Raw genomic sequence first — 21160 nt, forward strand, 5'->3', positions numbered from 1 at the left:
TATAAACATTTTATTATTATAACTCACTGCAGGTATGTTACCCTTTTCTATTTGATAATTACAATGGGTTGCATTCTTTTTAGTTTCATATTATAATGTATAATAGTTGTATAGGTCTATGCATCACAGTGTCTTCTCCTATTGGAGAAGATGCAGGTGCTGTTGAGAGGTACTGATACCTGTTATTTTCTACGTCTACAACACTGTCTTTACACTACACAACACAATTCAGAAGGAAACCCATTACATGTGTATGATATTACATTAATATAACATTTACAGCAATCAGTATTAAAGTAAATGGGTTCAGTACAACAAATATCATCACCACGAAAGGCAACAACTCAATATTTAGATCTAACAAACACATCAAAATATGGCTGACCTTTGACCTTCAAATGCCTCTTTGGTGGTTGAGGGGTGACTTTCTGTTCTTTAACCTTATGTTGTAACTGGTCTTCTGACTTAATGGCTTCCTTTTCCCTGTGGGAATATTTTTTGCTTATTAACACGATAATACCATAGAAAGGGGGTATATAGTTAAAAGTATTTGGATGTTAAATGAAGATTGTGAAGGTCTTACCTGGAGTGATCTTTGGGGATGATGTCAACAGGCTCTATGAAATCTGGAGCTGTGTCGTAGTCAGATGGACTAGACACTGGAAAGACAGAGAAAATAAAATATTATTTTCAGTCTATCAACCAAACAGCTAGCAAAGGCAGACCCAATTACTGCATATGACCCAGTTCACATACTAAGGACATCTATCATGTTCATAACTTGACTTACTAGAGCTGGCGGCGATGAGGGAGGCCCTCCTCCTCTCCTGCAGGGTCATGCGGGAATCCTCCTCGGTCAGGTTGTAGGCCTGCCACAGGGAGATCCCCTCGCTCTCCACAGAACCCATAGTCTCCTTTCCAGAGGTGGAGGTCTGGGCTGGCTGGAGAGGGCCAACAGAGGCCAGGACTGGGTGCACAGAAGGGGTGGAGGGCTGTGCTGGGGCTGCAGGCCTCTGGGTGGAGGATGGAGGCTTTTGAGGTTGACCCACGGTAATGTTGCCATTATATGAGGTCACACCAAACTTGTTGACCACCTCACACGTATAGACCCCAGTGTCTATGGCTGACATGTTGATGATCACCAGTGTGCAGACACCATCCTCTGAGGTGTTCATGCGGTGGCGTTGGTCTCCTATGATCTGCTGGCCATTCTTCAGCCAGCGTACTGCGTTGGGCTTCCCTTCCACCATGCATGCTAGCTGGATGGTACCGTTGGTCTCAACGTTCTGGTTCTTGAACACCTGCTTGAAGACTGGCCGCATATCTTTGCGAGTCTTGTATCCTTTGAAAGCTGCCTGGATCTTGATGGCGGCTTCCAGCATTTCAGGTTCGTCCTCAACACTGATTTCCATGTCAGGTTCAGTCTCGTCAAATTGCTTAGTCATCTGGAGCCCCTTGGGAACTCCAGCAACAGCAACTACAGGCTTGCTGGTCTTCTGGTTGACGCTTACCTGGGTGGAAGCCTCAGTGAAGGACTCACCCACTGAGATATGGAGTTGGTTACCATCCTCCGCAATCTTGGGTTTTTCCGTCTCCTGTACTGTAAACCTTACTGGCTGTTTGTCCCTCTGGTCTACCTCTGTCTCCTTCACCATATACTTCACTGGCTGTTTCTCCTGATGGTCTTCATCTGTCTCCTTCACCATAGACTTCACTGACTGTTTGTTCTGATGGTCTACTTCTATATCTATCTCCTTCTTTTTAGATCTAACTATCTGCTCTACCCCAGCATCCGACACTATAGATGCTCGTCTCGCTGGTGGAACTGGCTGATTCCTCACCTTGTCTACCCCAGCATCCGACACTATAGATGCTCGTCTCACTGGTGGAACTGGCTGTTTCCTCACCTTGTCTACCCCAGCATCCGAAACTGAAACAACAGATGCTCTTCTCACTGGTGGAACTGGCTGTTTCCTCACCTTGTCTACCCCAGCATCCGAAACTGAAACAACAGATGCTCTTCTTGATGGTGGAACTGGCTGCTTCCTCATCTCGTCTATCCCAGCATCCGAAACTGAAACAACAGATGCTCTTCTTGATGGTGGAACTGGCTGCTTCCTCATCTCGTCTATCCCAGCATCCGAAACTGAAACAACAGATGCTCTTCTTGATGGTGGAACTGGCTGTTTCCTCACCTTGTCTACCCCAGCATCCGAAACTGAAACAACAGATGCTCTTCTTGATGGTGGAACTGGCTGCTTCCTCATCTCGTCTATCCCAGCATCCGACACTATAGATGCTCGTCTCACTGGTGGAACTGGTTGTTTCACCACCTGGTGTACCCCAACCTCTTTCATCTTTTTCTCCAACAGGTCTATTTCAGTCTTCTTCACCATATACTTTTTCTCCTCTGTGTCCGTCACTATAGCTCTGACTGGCTGTTTCACTGGCTCTTTCTCCGGCTGGTCCATCTGTGTCTCCTTCACCATAGTTGCCTCCTTCCCTTTAGACCTCAGTGGTGGTACTAGCTGTTTCTGTGTCTTTTCTGCTATGTTATCCTTCACCATACCTACTGGCTGTTTCACTTTCTGTTTCTCCTGCTGGTCTACCTTAGTCTCCTTACCCATAGACCTTAATGACTGTTTCTCCTGCTGGTCTACCTTAGTCTCTTTACCCATAGACCTTAATGACTGTTTCTCCTGCTGGTCTACCGCTGTCTCTTTACCCATAGACCTTAATGACTGTTTCTCCTGCTGGTCTACCTTAGTCTCTTTACCCATAGACCTTAATGACTGTTTCTCCTGCTGGTCTACCGCTGTCTCTTTACCCATAGACCTTAATGACTGTTTCTCCTGCTGGTCTACCGCTGTCTCCTTTCCCATAGACCCAAATGACTGTTTCTCCTGCTGGTCTACCTTAGTCTCCTTACCCATAGACCTTAATGACTGCTTTTCCTGCTGGTCTACCGCTGTCTCTTTTTCCTCAGGCTCCAGGTCTTCCTCTGACTCCACAATGGATGACCGGGTCATGCCCCGTTTCCTTCGCTCTAGAGGGCCAGGTTGGGCCTCTTCTGGTGGAGAAGTGGGAGAGGCAGCCTTCGTGGGAGCCTTTGTGGGAGGAATTGTCTTGGGAGGATCTGCCTTATCTGAGGGAGGCTTTACAGCCACAGAGGCGGTGGTCTCTATACCACCTGCCTGGAACGTGTAGCTCCCACCGTCTTCTTTCTTCAGCTCCAGGATGTGTAGCTGAAACACACAGCCGTCCTGCTTCATCTGGTACTTCCTGTTGGGCCTGAGAGGTAGCCGGCCCTTCCTCCACTGGACTGGGACTGCAGGCTTAGACAGCTCACAGGCCAGGAAGGCCGTGCCCCCCTCCTCAGCCTCCACAGCCTGCAGCTCCACCTCAAAGTATGGAGGCACCTCTGGAGAGACGGGAGACAATTGGGGAATTGGAATTCTGTGTTCCATTTGATCAATGTTAGGGTGAGTAATGCAAAGAGAGAATTCCAAATATTGTAAACCCTGAGATAAACCTGAGTTCCTGGTTATGTTACTTCTCTCTAAATGATTGGAAATCCTTACCGTTGACAGTCAGATTGGCGCTGCTCTGCATGTCTCCAGTGTCACAGGAGTATATCCCAGAGTCCCCTGGTTCGGTCTCATGGATGAGCAGCAAGTTGAGTTTGCCCTCCTTACGCATCTCATACTTGGCTCCGTTCAGGAGGGGCATCCTGTTCCTTTTCCATGTGACCGGGGTAACGAGGTCAGAGGTCGAACAGGATAGGGTGGCCGTCTCCCCTTCCATGATGACGGTGTCCCGTGGCTTCTTCTCAATGAGTACCTTAACTGGACACAGAGGAAAAACAACTCTCCAAAAATGTGTACACTACACAAATACTAGTGTTTATTATTTTTTGCTTGCACTGAATATGACTGTGATGACATGGGATTTCTCTACATGCAGCAGGTGTGTGATATTACACAACCAACCACACATACCTTTCACAGACACAGAGGCGGTGGTTTCTATACCACCTGCCTGGAACGTGTAGCTCCCACCGTCTTCTTTCTTCAGCTCCAGGATGTGTAGCTGAAACACACAGCCGTCCTGCTTCATCTGGTACTTCCTGTTGGGCCTGAGAGGTAGCCGGCCCTTCCTCCACTGGACTGGGACTGCAGGCTTAGACAGCTCACAGGTCAGGAAGGCCGTGCCCCCCTCCTCAGCCTCCACAGCCTGCAGCTCTTCCTCAAAGTATGGATGCAGCTCTGGAGAGACAGGATACAATTAGGGAATTGGAAATCTATGTTCCATTTGATCAATGTTAGGGTGAGTAATGCAAAGAGAGAATTCCGAATATTGTAACCCTCTGAGATAAACCTGAGTTCCTGGTTATGTTACTTCTCTCTAAATGATTGGAAATCCTTACCGTTGACAGTCAGATTGGCGCTGCTCTGCATGTCTCCAGTGTCACAGAAGTATATCCCAGAGTCCCCTGGTTCGGTCTCATGGATGAGCAGCAGGTTGAGTTTTCCCTCCTTACGCGTTTCATACTTGTCTCCGTTCAGGAGGGGCATATTGTTCCTACTCCATGTGACAGGGGTAAAGAGGTCAGATGTCATACAGGATAATGTGGCCGTCTCCCCTTCCATGATGACGATGTCCCGGGGCTTCTTTTCAATGAGTACTGACAAAGACAGGAAACAGAGTAAACTAAGTATACACCCTCTAATTACATACACATATTAGTGATTAAAGTGTATAATTCACATTGTACTACAACAAAATTAAAAGAGGTGGCAAACCTTTGGGTTTGGGGAGCACCAGCAACTGGGCGGAGGTCTTTTCTTCCCCGACCACGAAGGTCACGGTCCCGGTCTCCTCTGGTGTGGTCATGGTCAGGACCAGGCGGTGCTGGTGGCCCAGGCAGCTCATCTGGTTCATTTCGTTCTTCTGCAGGGGGCTTGAGCCCAGCCACCACTCGCCCTCGCTTACCTCCTTGTGGGACAGCTCACACACAAACACTGCGTCCTGCCCGGCCATGATCTTAATGTCCTTCAGTCCTGACAAGATCTTCACACGCTCTATAGAGAAAGGGTTAGGATCAAGATAACTATTTACAGGATAATGTAGCAAGCCATACAGAGAGGAGATTACCCATTCAAAAGAATGCAAAGAAGTAAGGGTCTTCCATCAAGGTATAACCCATCCTCTACCCACAATAATCACATATCAAAAGAGGCCAAACAAAGACTCATTGTGCTCCTTCAATTTTGTGAGTTCAATGAGGATACAGTGAGGGAAAAAAGTATTTGTTCCCCTGCTGATTTTGTACGTTTAACCACTGACAAAGACATGATCTGTCACGGTTTCGGCCGAGGCTGCCTCTCTCCCTTGTTCGGGCAGGCTTCGGCGTTCGTTGTCTCCGGAGTACTAGCTGCCACCGTTGTATGTTTCATGTTCGTTTGCTTCTGTCTAAGTGTTGGCACACCTGTTTTCATTCAGTGTCATTAGTGTCCTATTTAGTTCCCGTTGTGTGTGTCAGGTGTTGTGTAATATTGTTTTGTGTCAGAGGTGTTTTCGCTCGGTTGAGCTTCTCTCCACTGCGCTGGAGTTACGCACCTGTTTGTGCGCTGTTCTGTTTCGTTTTCGCCTTCGTGCGTATTTCGCCTTCGGGCAAGAGTTGTCCGTTTTGCCGTGTTTTCGGCTCAATACAAGTTTGTTGGATTATCCGTCTGCGTCCTGCAATTGATTCCGCCACTACACCTACAGCACACCTTGACAGAATATTACACCACCTATGGAATCAGCAGGAGCCGCAGCAGCCCAGGCGACTCTGGAGGACAGGGTCCGGGAGCAAGGGGACCAGATCCTGCAGATGGAGACCGCCCTGCAGGAGGTGATCACCACCATCCGAGGCTGGGGGACGCCTCCACCGCCACCCTCCGTGCCAGCACCATCGGCCAGTCAGCCTAGTCCCGCACCAGAAACCCGAGGAGTCCGACTCTCGCTCCCGAGGGCTTACGATGGGACCGCAGCCGGGTGCCAGGGTTTCCTTCTCCAGGTGGAGCTGTACCTGGCCACCGTGCATCCGGCGCCCTCGGGACATGAGAGCGTGTCCGCCCTGATCTCCTGCCTGTCCGGGAAGGCGTTGGAGTGGGCCAACGCGGAGTGGAGGAGGATCGACGCGGACACCATCACGTACAGCGAGTTCTCCCGCCGCTTCAAGGCGGTGTTTGACCATCCCCCGGAGGGGAAAGCGGCGGGGGAGCGTCTGGTCTTCCTCCGGCAGGGGAGGAGGAGTGCTCAGGAGTTCGCCCTCGAATTCCGTACTCTAGCGGCAGATGCAGGGTGGAATGATCGGGCCCTCGTCGATCACTACAGGTGTAGTCTACGAGAGGACGTCCGTCGGGAGCTGGCCTGTAGGGACACCAGCCTCACGTTCGACCAGTTGGTCGACATGTCCATCAGGCTGGATAACCTGCTAGCTACCCGCGGGCGTTCCGAGGGGGGTCCGTCCATTTCACCCTCCAGCGCTTCCGAGCCGTGCCCCATGGAGCTCGGGGGTGCTGGCGCTAGAGAGAGGAGGGGTCGGCTTGCTAGGGGGTCCATCCCTTGCACCAACTGTGGTCGGGGAGGACACACCGCGGCTAGGTGCTGGGGATGGCCTCCTAGGGGAGAGGACGACAGGTCCCGCACTGGGGATTCCCTCCAGGTGAGTAGGCGCCCCACTCACCCAGAGCTCTCTGTTGCACATTTCTGTATGCCTGTGCGTTTTCCACAGGTAGCACCTCATTCCCAGCATTAGGCGCTGGTAGATTCAGGCGCGGCTGGGAATTTTATTGATAAAAAGTTTTGTTTAGCGTTAGGGATTCCCCTTCTTCCTGTTGATGTTCCTTTCCCCGTTCATGCCCTAGATAGCCGTCCGTTGGGTACGGGCTTGATCAGGGAGGTCACGGCGCCACTTAGGATGTGTGCGCAGGGGGGTCATCAGGAGATGATTCAGCTATTTCTGATTGACTCTCCTGCGTATCCGGTGGTGCTGGGCATGCCCTGGTTGAGTACCCATAACCCATCCATTTCGTGGCAGGAGAGGGCTCTGATGGAGTGGTCTGCTCAGTGTGTGGGTAGATGTTTGGGCGTTTCCGTAGGGGCTACCTCGGTGGAGAGTCCAAACCAGGTGCCCGCATTGCACGTTCCCCCTGAGTATGGGGATTTGGCTATTGCGTTTAGTAAGGCGAGGGCGACGCAGTTGCCGCCCCATAGGCAGGGAGATTGTGCGATAGACCTCCAGGCAGGAGCTGCGCTCCCACGGAGCCATGTGTATCCTCTGTCTCAAGAGGAGAAGAAAGCTATGGAGACTTACATAGACGAATCTCTGAGACAAGGATACATACGGCCTTCCACTTCCCCTGCGTCCTCGAGTTTCTTTTTTGTGAAGAAAAAAGATGGTGGTTTGCGCCCGTGCATCGATTACCGTGGTCTCAATCAGATTACGGTGAAGTACAGTTATCCACTCCCGCTGATTGCGACCATGACTGAGTCGTTGCATGGGGCGCGTTTCTTCACAAAATTAGATCTCAGGAGCGCATACAACTTGGTGCGCATCAGGGAGGGCGATGAATGGAAGACAGCCTTTAGTACCACCTCGGGCCATTACGAGTATCTGGTCATGCCATACGGGTTGATGAACGCTCCGTCAGTTTTCCAATCATTCGTGGATGAGATCTTCAGGGACATGCAGGGGCAGGGGGTGGTTGTGTACATTGATGACATTCTCGTGTACTCGCCTACCCGTGTCGAGCATGTGGCCCTGGTGCGCAGAGTGTTGCGGAGGCTGGTGGAGCACGACCTGTATGTGAAGGCAGAGAAGTGTCTGTTTTTCCAGGAGTCGGTCTCCTTTTTGGGGTATCAGTTGTCTGCGTCAGGGGTGAAGATGGAGGTAGACCGGGTGTCGGCCGTGCGTAATTGGCAAACACCAACCACTGTGAAGGAGGTGCAGCAGTTTTTGGGGTTTGCGAATTACTACCGGAGGTTTATCCGGGGTTTTGGACAGGTGGCAGCTCCCATCACGTCTCTGTTGAAGGGGGGTCCGGTGCGTCTGCAGTGGTCGGCCGAGGCGGACAGGGCATTTGGGAGGCTGAAGGACCTGTTTACCTCGGCCCCGGTGCTGGCGCATCCGGATCCCTCTTTGCCGTTCCAGGTAGAGGTGGACGCGTCAGAGGCCGGTCTAGGAGCCGTGCTTTCACAACGGTCTGGCGCGCCACCTAAACTCCGCCCCTGTGCTTTTTATTCTAAGAAGCTCAGTCCGGCGGAGCGGAACTATGACGTAGGGGACAGGGAGCTGTTAGCCGTGGTACAGGCCTTAAAGGTGTGGAGGCACTGGCTTGAGGGGGCTCAACACCCTTTCCTCATTTTGACGGACCACCGTAACCTGGAGTACATCCGGGCGGCGAGGAGGCTGAACCCTCGCCAGGCAAGATGGAATATGTTCTTGACCAGGTTTACTTTTAAGATCACGTACATCCCTGGGTCACAGAATGGTAAGGCAGATGCGCTGTCTCGGCGGTATGACACGGAGGAGAGGTCCGTGGAGCCCACTCCCATACTGCCGGAGTCGTGTCTGGTGGCACCGGTAGTGTGGGAGGTCGATGCTGAACTCGAGCGGGCGTTACGCACCGACCCTAGTCCACCACAGTGCCCGGAGGGTCGGAAGTACGTTCCGCTCGAGGTTCGGGATCGATTGATCTATTGGGCTCACACGTCACCCTCCTCTGGACATCCGGGTATCGGCCGGACAGTGCACTGTCTTAGTGCCAAGTACTGGTGGCCCACGTTGGCAAGGGATGTGAGGGTTTATGTTTCCTCCTGCTCGGTGTGCGCCCAGTGTAAGGCGCCTAGACATCTGCCTAGGGGTAAGTTACTACCCCTGCCCGTGCCACAACGACCATGGTCCCACCTCTCGGTGGATTTCCTTACTGACCTTCCTCCTTCACAGGGGAATACCACCATACTGGTCGTTGTGGACCGGTTTTCTAAGGCCTGTCGTTTGCTCCCCATGCCGGGCCTTCCTACCGCCCTGCAAACTGCCGAGGCCCTGTTCACCCATGTGTTCCGGCACTACGGGGTACCCGAGGATATTGTGTCTGATCGGGGTCCCCAATTTACCTCCAGAGTCTGGAGGGCCTTTATGGAGCGGTTGGGGGTCTCGGTGAGCCTCACCTCGGGTTACCACCCGGAGAGTAATGGGCAGGTGGAACGTGTAAACCAGGATGTGGGCAGGTTTCTTAGAACATACTGCCAGGACCAGCCGGAGGAGTGGGCAAGGTACGTTCCCTGGGCCGAAATGGCCCAGAATTCCCTACGCCATTCCTCCACTAACCTAACCCCTTTCCAATGCGTGTTAGGTTACCAGCCGGTTCTGGCACCCTGGCAGCAGAGCCAGATCGAGGCTCCTGCGGTGGATGAGTGGGCGAGGCGCTCGGAGGAGACATGGAACGCTGCACACGTCCACCTGCAGCGGGCCCTCCGACGTCATAAGGCGAGCGCTGATCTCCACCGCAGTGAGGGACCGGTGTACGCACCTGGTGATCGAGTCTGGCTCTCTACCAGGAACCTGCCCCTCCGCCTGCCCTGTCGGAAACTGGGTCGGCGGTTTGTAGGGCCATTTAAAGTCCTGGGAAGGTTGAACGAGGTGTGTTATAAATTACAGCTACCTGTTGAATATAAAAGTATTAACCCCTCGTTCCATGTGTCCCTTCTCAGGCCGGTGGTAGCTGGCCCACTCCAAGACAGTGAGATCAGGGAGACTCCTCCGCCCCCATTGGACATCGAAGGGGCACCGGCGTACTCCGTGAGGTCCATCTTGGATTCGAGACGTCGGATGGGGGGTCTCCAGTATCTAGTGGAGTGGGAGGGGTACGGTCCGGAGGAGCGGTGCTGGGTGCCGAGGGGAGACATTTTGGACCCGTCTCTCCTGACGGAATTCCATCGTGGACACCCGACGCGCCCGGCTCCGCGTCCTCCGGGTCGTCCCCGAGACCGGAGTCAGCGCACGTCTGGAGCCGCGCGTCAAGGGGGGGGTACTGTCACGGTTTCGGCCGAGGCTGCCTCTCTCCCTTGTTCGGGCAGGCTTCGGCGTTCGTTGTCTCCGGAGTACTAGCTGCCACCGTTGTATGTTTCATGTTCGTTTGCTTCTGTCTAAGTGTTGGCACACCTGTTTTCATTCAGTGTCATTAGTGTCCTATTTAGTTCCCGTTGTGTGTGTCAGGTGTTGTGTAATATTGTTTTGTGTCAGAGGTGTTTTCGCTCGGTTGAGCTTCTCTCCACTGCGCTGGAGTTACGCACCTGTTTGTGCGCTGTTCTGTTTCGTTTTCGCCTTCGTGCGTATTTCGCCTTCGGGCAAGAGTTGTCCGTTTTGCCGTGTTTTCGGCTCAATACAAGTTTGTTGGATTATCCGTCTGCGTCCTGCAATTGATTCCGCCACTACACCTACAGCACACCTTGACATGATCAGTCTATAATTTTAATGGTAGGTTTATTTGAACAGTGAGAGACAGAATAACAACAAAAAAATCCAGAAAAACGCATGTAAAAAATGTTATAAATTGATGAGGGAAATAAGTATTTGACCCCTCTGCAAAACATGACTTAGAACTTGGTGGCAAAACTCTTGTTGGCAATCACAGAGGTCAGACGTTTCTTGTAGTTGGCCACCAGGTTTGCACACATCTCAGGAGGGATTTTGTTCCACTCCTCTTTGCAGATCTTCTCCAAGTCATTAAGGTTTCGAGGCTGACGTTTGGCAACTCGAACCTTCAGCTCCCTCCACATATTTTCTATGGGATTAAGGTCTGGAGACTGGCTAGGCCACTCCAGGACCTTAATGTGCTTCTTCTTGAGCCACTCCTTTGTTGCCTCGGACGTGTGTTTTGGGTCATTGTCATGCTGGAATACCCATCCACGACCCATTGTCAATGCCCTGGCTGAGGGAAGGAGGTTCTCACCCAAGATTTGACGGTACATGGCCCCGTCCATCATCCCTTTGATGCGATGAAGTTGTCCTGTCCCCTTAGCAGAAAAACACCCCCAAACCATAATGTTTCCACCTCCATGTTTGATGGTGGGGATGGTGTTCTTGGGGTCATAGGCAGCATTCCTCCTCCTCAAACACGGCGAGTTGAGTTGATGCCAAAGAGCTCGATTTTGGTCTCATCTGACAACAACACTTTCACCCAGTTCTCCCCTGAATCATTCAGATGTTCATTGGCAAACTTCAGACGGCCCTGTATATGTGCTTTCTTGAGCAGGGGGACCTTGTGGGCGCTGCAGGATTTCAGTCCTTCACGGCGTAGTGTGTTACCAATTGTTTTCTTGGTGACTATGGTCCCAGCTGCCTTGAGATCATTGACAAGATCCTCCCGTGTAGTTCTGGGCTGTTTCCTCACCGTTCTCATGATCATTGCAACTCCACGAGGTGAGATCTTGCATGGAGCCCAAGGCCGAGGGAGATTGACAGTTCTTTTGTGTTTCTTCCATTTGCGAATAATCGCACCAACTGTTGTCACCTTCTCACCAAGCTGCTTGGCGATGGTCTTGTAGCCCATTCTACCTGAAACCAAAAAGGGTTCTACGTGGAGCCAAAAAGTGTTCTCCTATGTGGACAGCAGAAGAACCCTTTTGGAAATCTTTTTTCTAAGAGTGTAGGATGGGGTTGGCCTACCTTTCACAACCAGCATGGCTGTGGTCTTCTTTCCTCTGGTGATGCAGCTGTACTCCCCAGCGTCCTCCAGACTCAACATCCTGATCTCCAGGGTGTGGACAGAGCCTTTCTTCTTCAAAGTGAACCTCTCCCCATCTGTGACCAGGCAGGAGTCCTTCCTCCAGGTGACGGGGACGGTAACACTGGAGACCTCACAGGAAAGGACCACAGACTTCCCCTCCATCACCACCTTGCTCTCCAGCTCCTTCTCAAAGAAGACTGATGCAGCAGCTGTCCGGACCAGAGATGGACATCATCAGAAAATTTATTGTGCTTCGGGGCCATTGCACTATGCTACCTATACAGTACGATACTGTATATGTTACAATTTGTCTGTTATGAAAAAACACTGTTCTAGAATAGATATGTATTGTTTTATTCCTAGAGAGACCAGCTGCATTGATCTCTTGCTTTATTGTGTATTCTATTACAGTTTGGTACAGTTGTTGGGGAGGCCCATCCTTTCCTATTCAACAGGAATGACAGCCAGACAACAGTAACATGTACTGTACCTCTCACGTTGACTTCAGCAGTGGTCTTCTGATCTCCGAATATACAGCTGTACTCCCCCACGTCCTCTGGTTGGATGTTCTTGATGTGCATCTCCGCTATCTTTCCCTCCAGCTTCATCTGGTATCTTCCTCCAGGGCTCACCTCCTCCTCCCCTTTCCACCACTCCACCGGGACTCCAGCCTTAGACAGCTCACAGCACAGCTTCACGATGCCCCCCTCTGGGGCCTCTTGGTTCTTCAGACCCATTTTGAAGGTGACAGGTATGGCTGAGGACATGAGATCAAAACCAATCATTTTTAGTACTTTTACAAATATGTCACAAAGATACCAATGTTAATTCAATCACAAAAAAGTATGCATGTCAGCAATTGATTTGAAGAGATAGAGCACTTTCAGTACAGAGCAGCAAAAGTAAGCAAATTATTGTTTTTGAGTGAAATATCCCTTTAACAGAAACCAGGCTGAACAGAGGGTGCCCGTCCTCCTAAATTACATTTTTTCTGTATTTACTATAATAAAATACATGACCTCCCCTTAAGAAACCAAGAGCATCTCTTCTTACCGATGATGTTGACAGTGGCGGTGGTTTTGGCTTCTGCGTAAACACAGCTATAGAATCCGGTGTCCTCGAGCACTGCTTTCCTGATGGTCAGTTCCATCGTTGCCTCTCTCTTCTTTATCTGGTACCTCACTCCATTCTTCAGCAGCTCCTCTCCCTTCCTCCACTCTGCCATCAGTCCTGGTTTAGAGAGCTCGCAGAATAACGTCACACTGTTCTCCTCCTCAACTTCCTGGTTCTTCAACTTCACCTTGAACGTGATGGGAGGAGCTGGGGACAGCAAACAAATAAATTGTCGACTCTAAAACATATACAAACTAAAGTCCCTATAGTGGAAACGTGTCAAACTAAGAGGGATTGCATGGACCCATGAAATATAAGAAACTGCAAGCAGATCCAAAGTACATGTTATAACACATCTCTGGTATTTATACACTATATTGTTGTTGCATACATATAACAACAACTGGGATGATACAAATGTTATACAAAGTGTAGTACTATCATCAGTCTGACTCACCCTTCACGGTCAGCTCAGCAGTTGACTGGGCGTCTTTAGTCTTGCAGGTGTATTTCCCAGCGTCACTCTCGTCCACGTTATGGATGAACAGTTTAGTGATGCATCCCTCCTGCTTCATCTCATATTTGTCTCCAGACTTCAGGATGACTCTCCCCTTCCTCCAGTCCACTGGGGCTCCAGGCTTGGCGAGCTCACACCAGAACTCCCCACTGTCCCCCTCTTTGATCACCACATTCTGGACCTCTTGTGTGAATGTTACAGGGAGGGCTGAGAAGAATATGTATTTAAGACTGAGACATTATCTGGCTCAACTGCCTTGATTTCTATCCATCCTCTGACAGATTATTTGACAGGAAGGCGTCATGATTAATCTCATGTGTATCCCTCCATGTCCCCTTGTGGAAAATGTACTTGGTGTCATCCAATGCACAATCCAGAAATGATATTCAAAGATATTTACATTTTCAGAATAACACACTTGCCAACAACCTTAGAAGAATAAACAGTATATCAATATATTAGTATGTAGTACACATTAGCAAAGACCATACCCCTAACTTTGATGTCAGCTGTTGTCTTGACGTTGCAGGCGGTGACACAGCTATACTCCCCAGCGTCCTGCAGGACCACGTTCCTGATGACCATCTCAGCAGTCCTCCCCTCCTGTTTCATCTGGTACCTCTCCCCTTCCCTCAGCAGCTCCTCTCCCTTCAGCCATTCCACAGAGACTCCTGATTTAGACAGCTCGCAGCGCAACGTCACACTGCCCTCCTCCAGGGCCTCTTGGTTCTTTAGTTTCTGCTTGAAAGTGACTGGGACGGCTGAAGGATAGAAACACAAACTGTGACATCAACAGCTTCTAGGATTGTGTGGTACACAGCTAATTTTAAACGTCAAGATGACGCACATATTATTCAACGGTGTTTCTCCTCCTACCAGTGATAATGATGGTGGCAAACGTTTTCTGGTCCTCCACCACGCAGCTGTAGACTCCACTGTCCTCAGGTAAGGTTTTCCTGATGATCAGCTCCAACGTTGCGTGTTTCTGCTTCATCTGGAACTTCTCTCCGTTCCGCAGCAGATCTGTTCCTCTCATCCATTCTACCAACATCCCTGGTTTAGAGAGCTCGCAGCGCAATGTCACATTGTTGCCCTCCTCAACCTGAACGTTCCTCAGCTCTTCTATAAATGTGAAGGGGCGTGCTGAAAGACGCCATAGTAGAGGATTGTCAAACCTTTATGAAACCTATATTTCCCTTATTTATTAAAAGCAACTGGAATTGAAAGCATTTGTGTCTTTCTGATGAAATATACAGTCTATTTGCCAAATGCAATATTCAAGCTTTCTCCAACACCTCCATAATATAACCAAAATATACCCACCATTTATTGTAACAGTGGCTGTGGTCTTTTGTTCACCACAAATGCAGGTGTAAACCCCACTGTCTTCCAGATTAGCATCGATAATCTTCAATTCCACCAGTAAATCTTTCTTCTTCATCTGGTACTTGTCTACATTCTTCAACAGCTGTGCTCCCCTCTTCCACTCCACTGAGGATGCAGGTTTAGACAGCTCACAGTGTAGCGTCACAGTCTTACCCTCCTCAACTTCCATGTTCCTCAGCTGTTCTTTGAAAGTGGGGGGTAGGCCTGAGGAACACCAGCAACAGTAGTTAGTGGGCGGTAAACCCTAAATGTGGCAAGGAGAACGGGCTAGTCCATTTCATGCTTTAAACTTGTGCTTCTGTCACAGAGAGAATCCAATAATCCATAGTGGGTCCCTGGGATTCGGTGAACGCTGAAATAATGCAGAAGTCTCCACAATGACAATACACAGCTTTTTGATGCAGCACCAAGATCTTTCACTGTAAGGTAGCACTTTGAAACAATGTTATTCATTCTGAGGCACGTTGCTACAGGCAACGGGACATTTGATTGGCTTGTTGCTCATTGAAGATTCAGTGATGAACATGCTCTGTTGTTTTACCAGGCCCCCTTAACAAGGTCCTATTCAATTTTCAATAGCTTATGTTAACTGAATGGAGAGTTGAATGTGTTATACACTATATACAAAAGGTATGTGGACACCCCTTCAAATTAGTGGATATGGCTATTTCAGCCACACTCGTTGCTGACGTGTATAAATTGAGCACACATCCATGCAATCTCCGTAGACAAACATTGGCAGTAGAATGGCCTTACTGAAGAGCTCAGTGACTTTCAACGTAGCACCGTCATAGGATGCCACCTTTCCAAACAAGTCAGTTTGGCAAATTTCTGCCCTGATAGAGTTGCCCCGGTCAACTGTAAGTGCTGTTATTGTGAAGTGGAAACGTCTAGGTGCAACAACAGCTCAGCGTAGGCCACGCAAGCTCACGGAACGGGACCGCCGAGTGCTGAAGCAAGTAGCGCGTAAAAATGGTCTATCTTCGGTTGCAACACTCACTACTGAGTTCCAAACTGCCTCTGGAAGCAACGTCAGCACAAGAACTGTTCGTCGGGAGCTTCATGAAATGGGTTTTCATGGCCGAACAGCCGCACACAAGTCTAAGATCACCATGCGCAATGCCTAGCGTCGGCTGGAGTGGTGTAAAGCTTGCTGACATTGGACATCTGGAGCAGTGGGAACGCTTCACCATCTGTCAGTCCGACGGACTAATCTGAGTTTGGCGGATGCCAGGAGAACGCTACCTGCCCCAATGCATAGTGCCAACTGTAAAGTTTGGTGGAGGAGGAATAATGGTCTGAGGCTGTTTTTCATGGTTCGGGCTAGGCCCCTTAGTTCCAGTGAAGGGAAATCTTAACGCTATAGCATACAATGACATTCTAGATGATTCTGTGCTTCCAACTTTGTGGCAACAGTTTGGGGAAGGCCCTTTCCTGTTTCAGCATGACAATGCCCTTGTGCACAAAGCGAGGTCCATACAGAAATGGTATGTTGAGATCGGTGTGGAAGAACTTGACTGGCCTGCACAGAGCCCTGACCTCAACCCCAATCGAACACCTTTGGGATGATTTGGAACGCCGACTGCGAGCCAGGCCTAATCGCCCAACATCAGTGCCCGACCTCACTAATGCTCTTGCGGCTGAATGGAAGCAAATCCCTGCAGCAATGTTCCAACATCTAGAGGAAAGCCTTCCCAGAAGAGTGGAGGCTGTTATAGCAGCAAAGAGGGGATCAACTCCATATTAATGCCCATGATTTTAGAATGAGATGTTCGATGAGCATGTGTCCACATACTTTTGGTCATGTAGTGTACCTTCTCATTGTAGGTTTTGCGCCCCAGACGCAACTGCAAGAGGATATAGGCCACATTGATCCATATTTTCTACATGCAACATAGCCTAGATGCATACAGTAACCAGGAAAGACTTGCAGTAACACTGATCTGAGGACTCATTCTGAGCACAGTGGTTTCAAGAACCTTCGATTGGAGTAATGCCAACCATAAGTAGGTAATAGGGTAACAAGATACAAGAGATCATCTGGAATATTTTCCGGAATATGCTGAGCACTCATGGTTTCACAGGAAGATGTACTGTATGGAAGTACTGCATGTGATCCAGAGGAGGCTGGTGAGAGGTGCTATAGGAGGATGGGCTCATAGTAATGGCTGGAATGGATTCAATGGAATGGTACCAAACACATCAAACACATGGAAACAACGTGTTTGACTCAGTTCCATCGATTCCATTCCAGCCATTACAATGAACCCACACTCCCGAAAGCTCCTCCCACCAGCCTCCTCTGATGTGCTCTTTCTTGCGTGATACACACTGGACTGGAGATGCACCTGGATATACAATATCACAAATAAAAAAAATCATAAGTTACAATATAAAGTCATATGATTAATACAAAAATTGAACCATGTTCTTAGACCACACAATTATGGTCTGACTCACCCTTCACGGTCAGCTCAGCAGTTGACTGGGCGTCTTTAGTCTTGCAGGTGTATTTCCCAGCGTCACTCTCCTCCACGTCATGGATGAGCAGTTTAGTGATGCGTCCCTCCTGCTTCATCTCATATTTGTCTCCAGACTTCAGGATGACTCTCCCCTTCCTCCAGTCCACTGGGGCTCCAGGCTTGGAGAGCTCACACCAGAACTCCCCACTGTCCCCCTCTTTGATCATGGTGTTCTGGAGCTGGCGCTTGAACGCCACAGGGAGAGCTGTGGAAACGTTAACATTGGTTCATATTGTATGAGCGCAAGAAGTATAAATACAACCCCACTATCTGTGTATGGTCTCAAAGCAGGAGTCAGTCAACCCTTCCACCTCTAAATAAGTAAATGTTCTAAGACAGTGGTGTCAAACTCATTTTGCCCCGGGGGCCGCATTCTGTCTTCAATGAGGTCTGGAGGGCCGCACTGATTAAAAAAAATATTTCCTCACCGTCAAAACGATTTTCCAAAAAAATCCTGCGGGTCGGATTGGACCCCTGTTCTAAGAGGTTATTTGGAAGGAAAATCATTGATATAGATCAAATGTTTCTTACCTTGCACTTTAACAGCAGCGGTGGTCTTCTGGTCTCCAGTGACACAGCTGTATTTTCCCATGTCCTCCGGTTGCACGTTGGTAATGGTCATCTCAGCGATCCTCGCCTCCAGTTTGATCTGGTATTTTCCCCCTAACAGGTCCTGGGACAGTTCTGTCTCCCCCCTCCACCACTCCACCGGGACGCCAGACTTAGACAACTCACAGCGCAGGGTCACACTGCCCTTCTCTTGGGCCTCCTGGTTCTTCAGACCCACTCTGAAGGTGGCGGGTACAGCTGAGGGAACCAAGAGAGATAGGAAGTCAGCGAGGACATTTGATCAAAGAGTGAACATTGAACACGGTGAAATCTAGAACAGCCCTGAGAAACCTTTACCCTTCACCAGATAAGATGAAGGACATTGAATGAAGCCTACACTGGAGCTAACGGCTCAAGTTAAGTCAGGCATTGAACATTTAACCAAGTTTATGTGAGATGAGCACCAGTGAAAATGGTTTCATTAGAGCAGTGTGTGTTTCCCCCTACCAATGACTTTGACTGTGGCCTTGGTCTTCTGGTCTCGACACACACAGCTGTAGACTCCACTGTCCTCAGGCAGAGACTCCCTGATGACGAGCTCCAGTGCCAAGCCTCTCTGCTTCATCTGATACTTGTCTCCATTTTGCAGTATCATCTCTCCTCCCAGCCTCCACTCCACAGGGACCCCTGATTTAGAAAGCTCACAGTGCAGGCTGATGGTGTTCCCTTCCTCAATCTGCAGATTCCTCAGCTTTTGCTTGAAAGTGATGGGAATTGCTGAAAGAAACCATAGCAATGAGAAACATGGATGCTGTCCTTTCACTTATAAAAAAGGATTGTAATTTGATGCTGATGTGAATTTAATTATTTTCTCAATGGTCTCCAACCCTTACCCGTGACAGTAACACCGGCTGTGGTCTCCACATTGCCACAAACGCAGGTGTAGATATTGCTGTCTTCAGGTTTTGTATCCAGAATCTTCAGTTCATTCACCAACTCTCTCTGCTTTATCTGAAACTTCTCTCCATTGTTCAGCAGCTCCTCTCCACCCATTATCCATTCTACAGGGACTCCTGGCTTAGAGAGCTCACAGTGTAACACCAAATTGTTCCCCTCCTCAACCTGCACGTTCCTCAGCTTTTGTTTGAAGGTAACGGGCAGGGCTGAAGAAACATGGAAAAATCATTTAATGAGAATAGTACAAACTGTAATGTATTTTGGCCTTCATGTAAATGACCAAAATGTAAATGTAAAAAATGTAACTTCAAGAAAGATCAGCTGTACAGGAAAACATAATAAGGCTGAGGAACTTCCTACCGCTGATTTTGACGGTGGCTGTGGTCTTTTGGTCTGCACACTGGCAGCTGTAAACTCCACTGTCTTCTGGCACAGCTTTCCATATCTGAAGCTCCGATATGGTCTCTCTCTTCCTTATCTGGAACTTCACTCCAATCCTCAGCAGCTCCTCTCCTTTTTTCCACTCTACGGGGACTCCTGGTTTGGATAGCTCACAGCGCAATGTGAAACTGTTGCCTTCCTCAGCCTGAACATTCTTCAATTGTTGTTTGAAGAAGATGGGGATAGCTGGCGAGTAAATATGCGTTTTAGTATTAACCACCAACAGGCATGACGACTGAAAGAAAATGAAATGTATTTCCATTCATGTTCAGATAGATGATCTTTATTTTATGGGTGTGATAGTTAGGGCTGTCAAACGATAAAAAAAAAATGTTATCGAGTTAATCGCAGGATTTGCTGTGGTTAATTACAATTCATCGCAAATTCAGAATTTTTTGCTGTCATTTAAGATTGTTATGCAAAAAGCATTACACGAATATTGATGTCTTGATTTTGTCCAAAGTAAATGTTCGCAAAATCAGGTAAATTGATAATACAACATTGCAGTTATTGAATGACTCCATACGACGCATCCTGGGAACAGAAATGAAAAACAAGAATGTATTTTTACCGTGGACTGTGAGGGTGGCTGTCGTTCTGTGGTCTCGGCACTGACAGGTGTAGTCTCCTGAGTCTTCAGGCTTCGGGCCGGTGATGGTCAGAGAGATGAGGGACTTCTTCTGCTTCATCAGGTACCTCTCTCCAGCCCTGAGGTTCTCCAGGCCCCTCCTCCAGTGGAACGCAACCCCCGGCAGGGAGAACTCACACCACAGGGTCACATCCTCCCCCTCCTTCACCTCCATGTTCTGCAGCGGCTGGGTGAACTCAGCTGGGATGGCTGGAACAGAAAGATGGAACCATGAATAAGCAAGAGGAGCTGAAGCAAACCGGTAAAGAAGTAATCCTGTTCTATGTCTTTTGAAGGAAATGTTGATCATATTCCACTATCTCCACTATCTCATATACAGTACTTCTTTATATGTAATGCCAAATGCATAGTAAGAACAACAACAACATGATAAAATATCTCAAAACAGAGGACCTGTTCTTACCTTTCACATTGACGACGGCCTTGGTGCTGACCGATCCAGCGCTGCACTCGTACACCCCAGCATCGCTGTTACTGACCTCCCTGATGGTCAGCCTGGCCTCGTTACCTGAGCGACTGACGTAGTACCTTGAGGAGCTCCACATTAGGCAGCCATCTTTGTACCACAGGATGTGGCATGGCTTAGAGGTCATACACACAAGCACCAAACTGCCTCCCTCAATGGCCTCACAATCCTCCAATGTTTTGGTAATGGTTGGACGTCTCTCTTAACCACATGAAAGGTAGATTACATAGACAACTGTGTCAAATACATAAACTCTGGACAAAAATGATTTACATATAATTGACATAGTTTCATTTTGTGAATAGTTGTTGTAATATTACAGTGTTTTTAGATGTTTGTAAATCAGAACAAGTTTACGCTGAAGTTACCTCTAACAAGCAATGAGGCGTAGGACCTCTTGTCGCCTGCCTCGAAGGAGATGGTGCCCGAGTCTTTACGGGCCAGCTGTTTGAAGGTTAAGCTGTGGTATCCCCCCGGGACCACCTGGATCTCATTCAGCTTGTTGGTGTACAGTAAGGTCTCATCCAGGTACCACTTGACCCCAACATAGTCGCTGGGACAGATACGGCACCTGAACATCACCGTGTCATTCTCCAGACACTCAACGTCCTCCAACTCATCCATGATCAACACCTTCTGACCTGGAGGGATCACACAAGGGTTTAACATTAAACATACACAAACTGTATAGAAAGGAGTACACTCAATATGGCTGTCAAAAGCCAACCTAAAACAGAACTTTGACTTGAATGAAAATGTCTGTTCTATTAATTATATTTC

General features: G+C 49.0%; 1 protein-coding gene across 1 annotated transcript in view; it reads right to left on the reverse strand.

Moving 5' to 3' along the window:
- Positions 1–21160, reverse strand: part of LOC311137590 (obscurin-like) — a gene marked incomplete at both ends in the record, with an annotated part of 70355 nt that overhangs the window by 25265 nt on the left and 23930 nt on the right. Inside the window, 22 exons of the mRNA XM_084172098.1 lie at positions 386–483; positions 584–659; positions 791–3421; positions 3582–3845; positions 3999–4265; positions 4427–4684; positions 4803–5081; positions 11720–11989; positions 12271–12537; positions 12834–13100; positions 13351–13617; positions 13902–14171; positions 14287–14553; positions 14770–15000; positions 17257–17523; positions 17850–18125; positions 18375–18644; positions 18761–19030; positions 19185–19451; positions 19837–20103; positions 20318–20581; positions 20749–21021. Of these exons, the coding sequence (XP_084028224.1) occupies positions 386–483; positions 584–659; positions 791–3421; positions 3582–3845; positions 3999–4265; positions 4427–4684; positions 4803–5081; positions 11720–11989; positions 12271–12537; positions 12834–13100; positions 13351–13617; positions 13902–14171; positions 14287–14553; positions 14770–15000; positions 17257–17523; positions 17850–18125; positions 18375–18644; positions 18761–19030; positions 19185–19451; positions 19837–20103; positions 20318–20581; positions 20749–21021 (7866 nt within the window). The remainder of the gene's footprint in view (positions 1–385; positions 484–583; positions 660–790; positions 3422–3581; positions 3846–3998; positions 4266–4426; positions 4685–4802; positions 5082–11719; positions 11990–12270; positions 12538–12833; positions 13101–13350; positions 13618–13901; positions 14172–14286; positions 14554–14769; positions 15001–17256; positions 17524–17849; positions 18126–18374; positions 18645–18760; positions 19031–19184; positions 19452–19836; positions 20104–20317; positions 20582–20748; positions 21022–21160) is intronic.

Source organism: Coregonus lavaretus (genome assembly GCF_964263955.1).
Source record: "Coregonus lavaretus genome assembly, chromosome: 11".
Lineage (NCBI taxonomy): Eukaryota > Metazoa > Chordata > Actinopteri > Salmoniformes > Salmonidae > Coregonus > Coregonus lavaretus.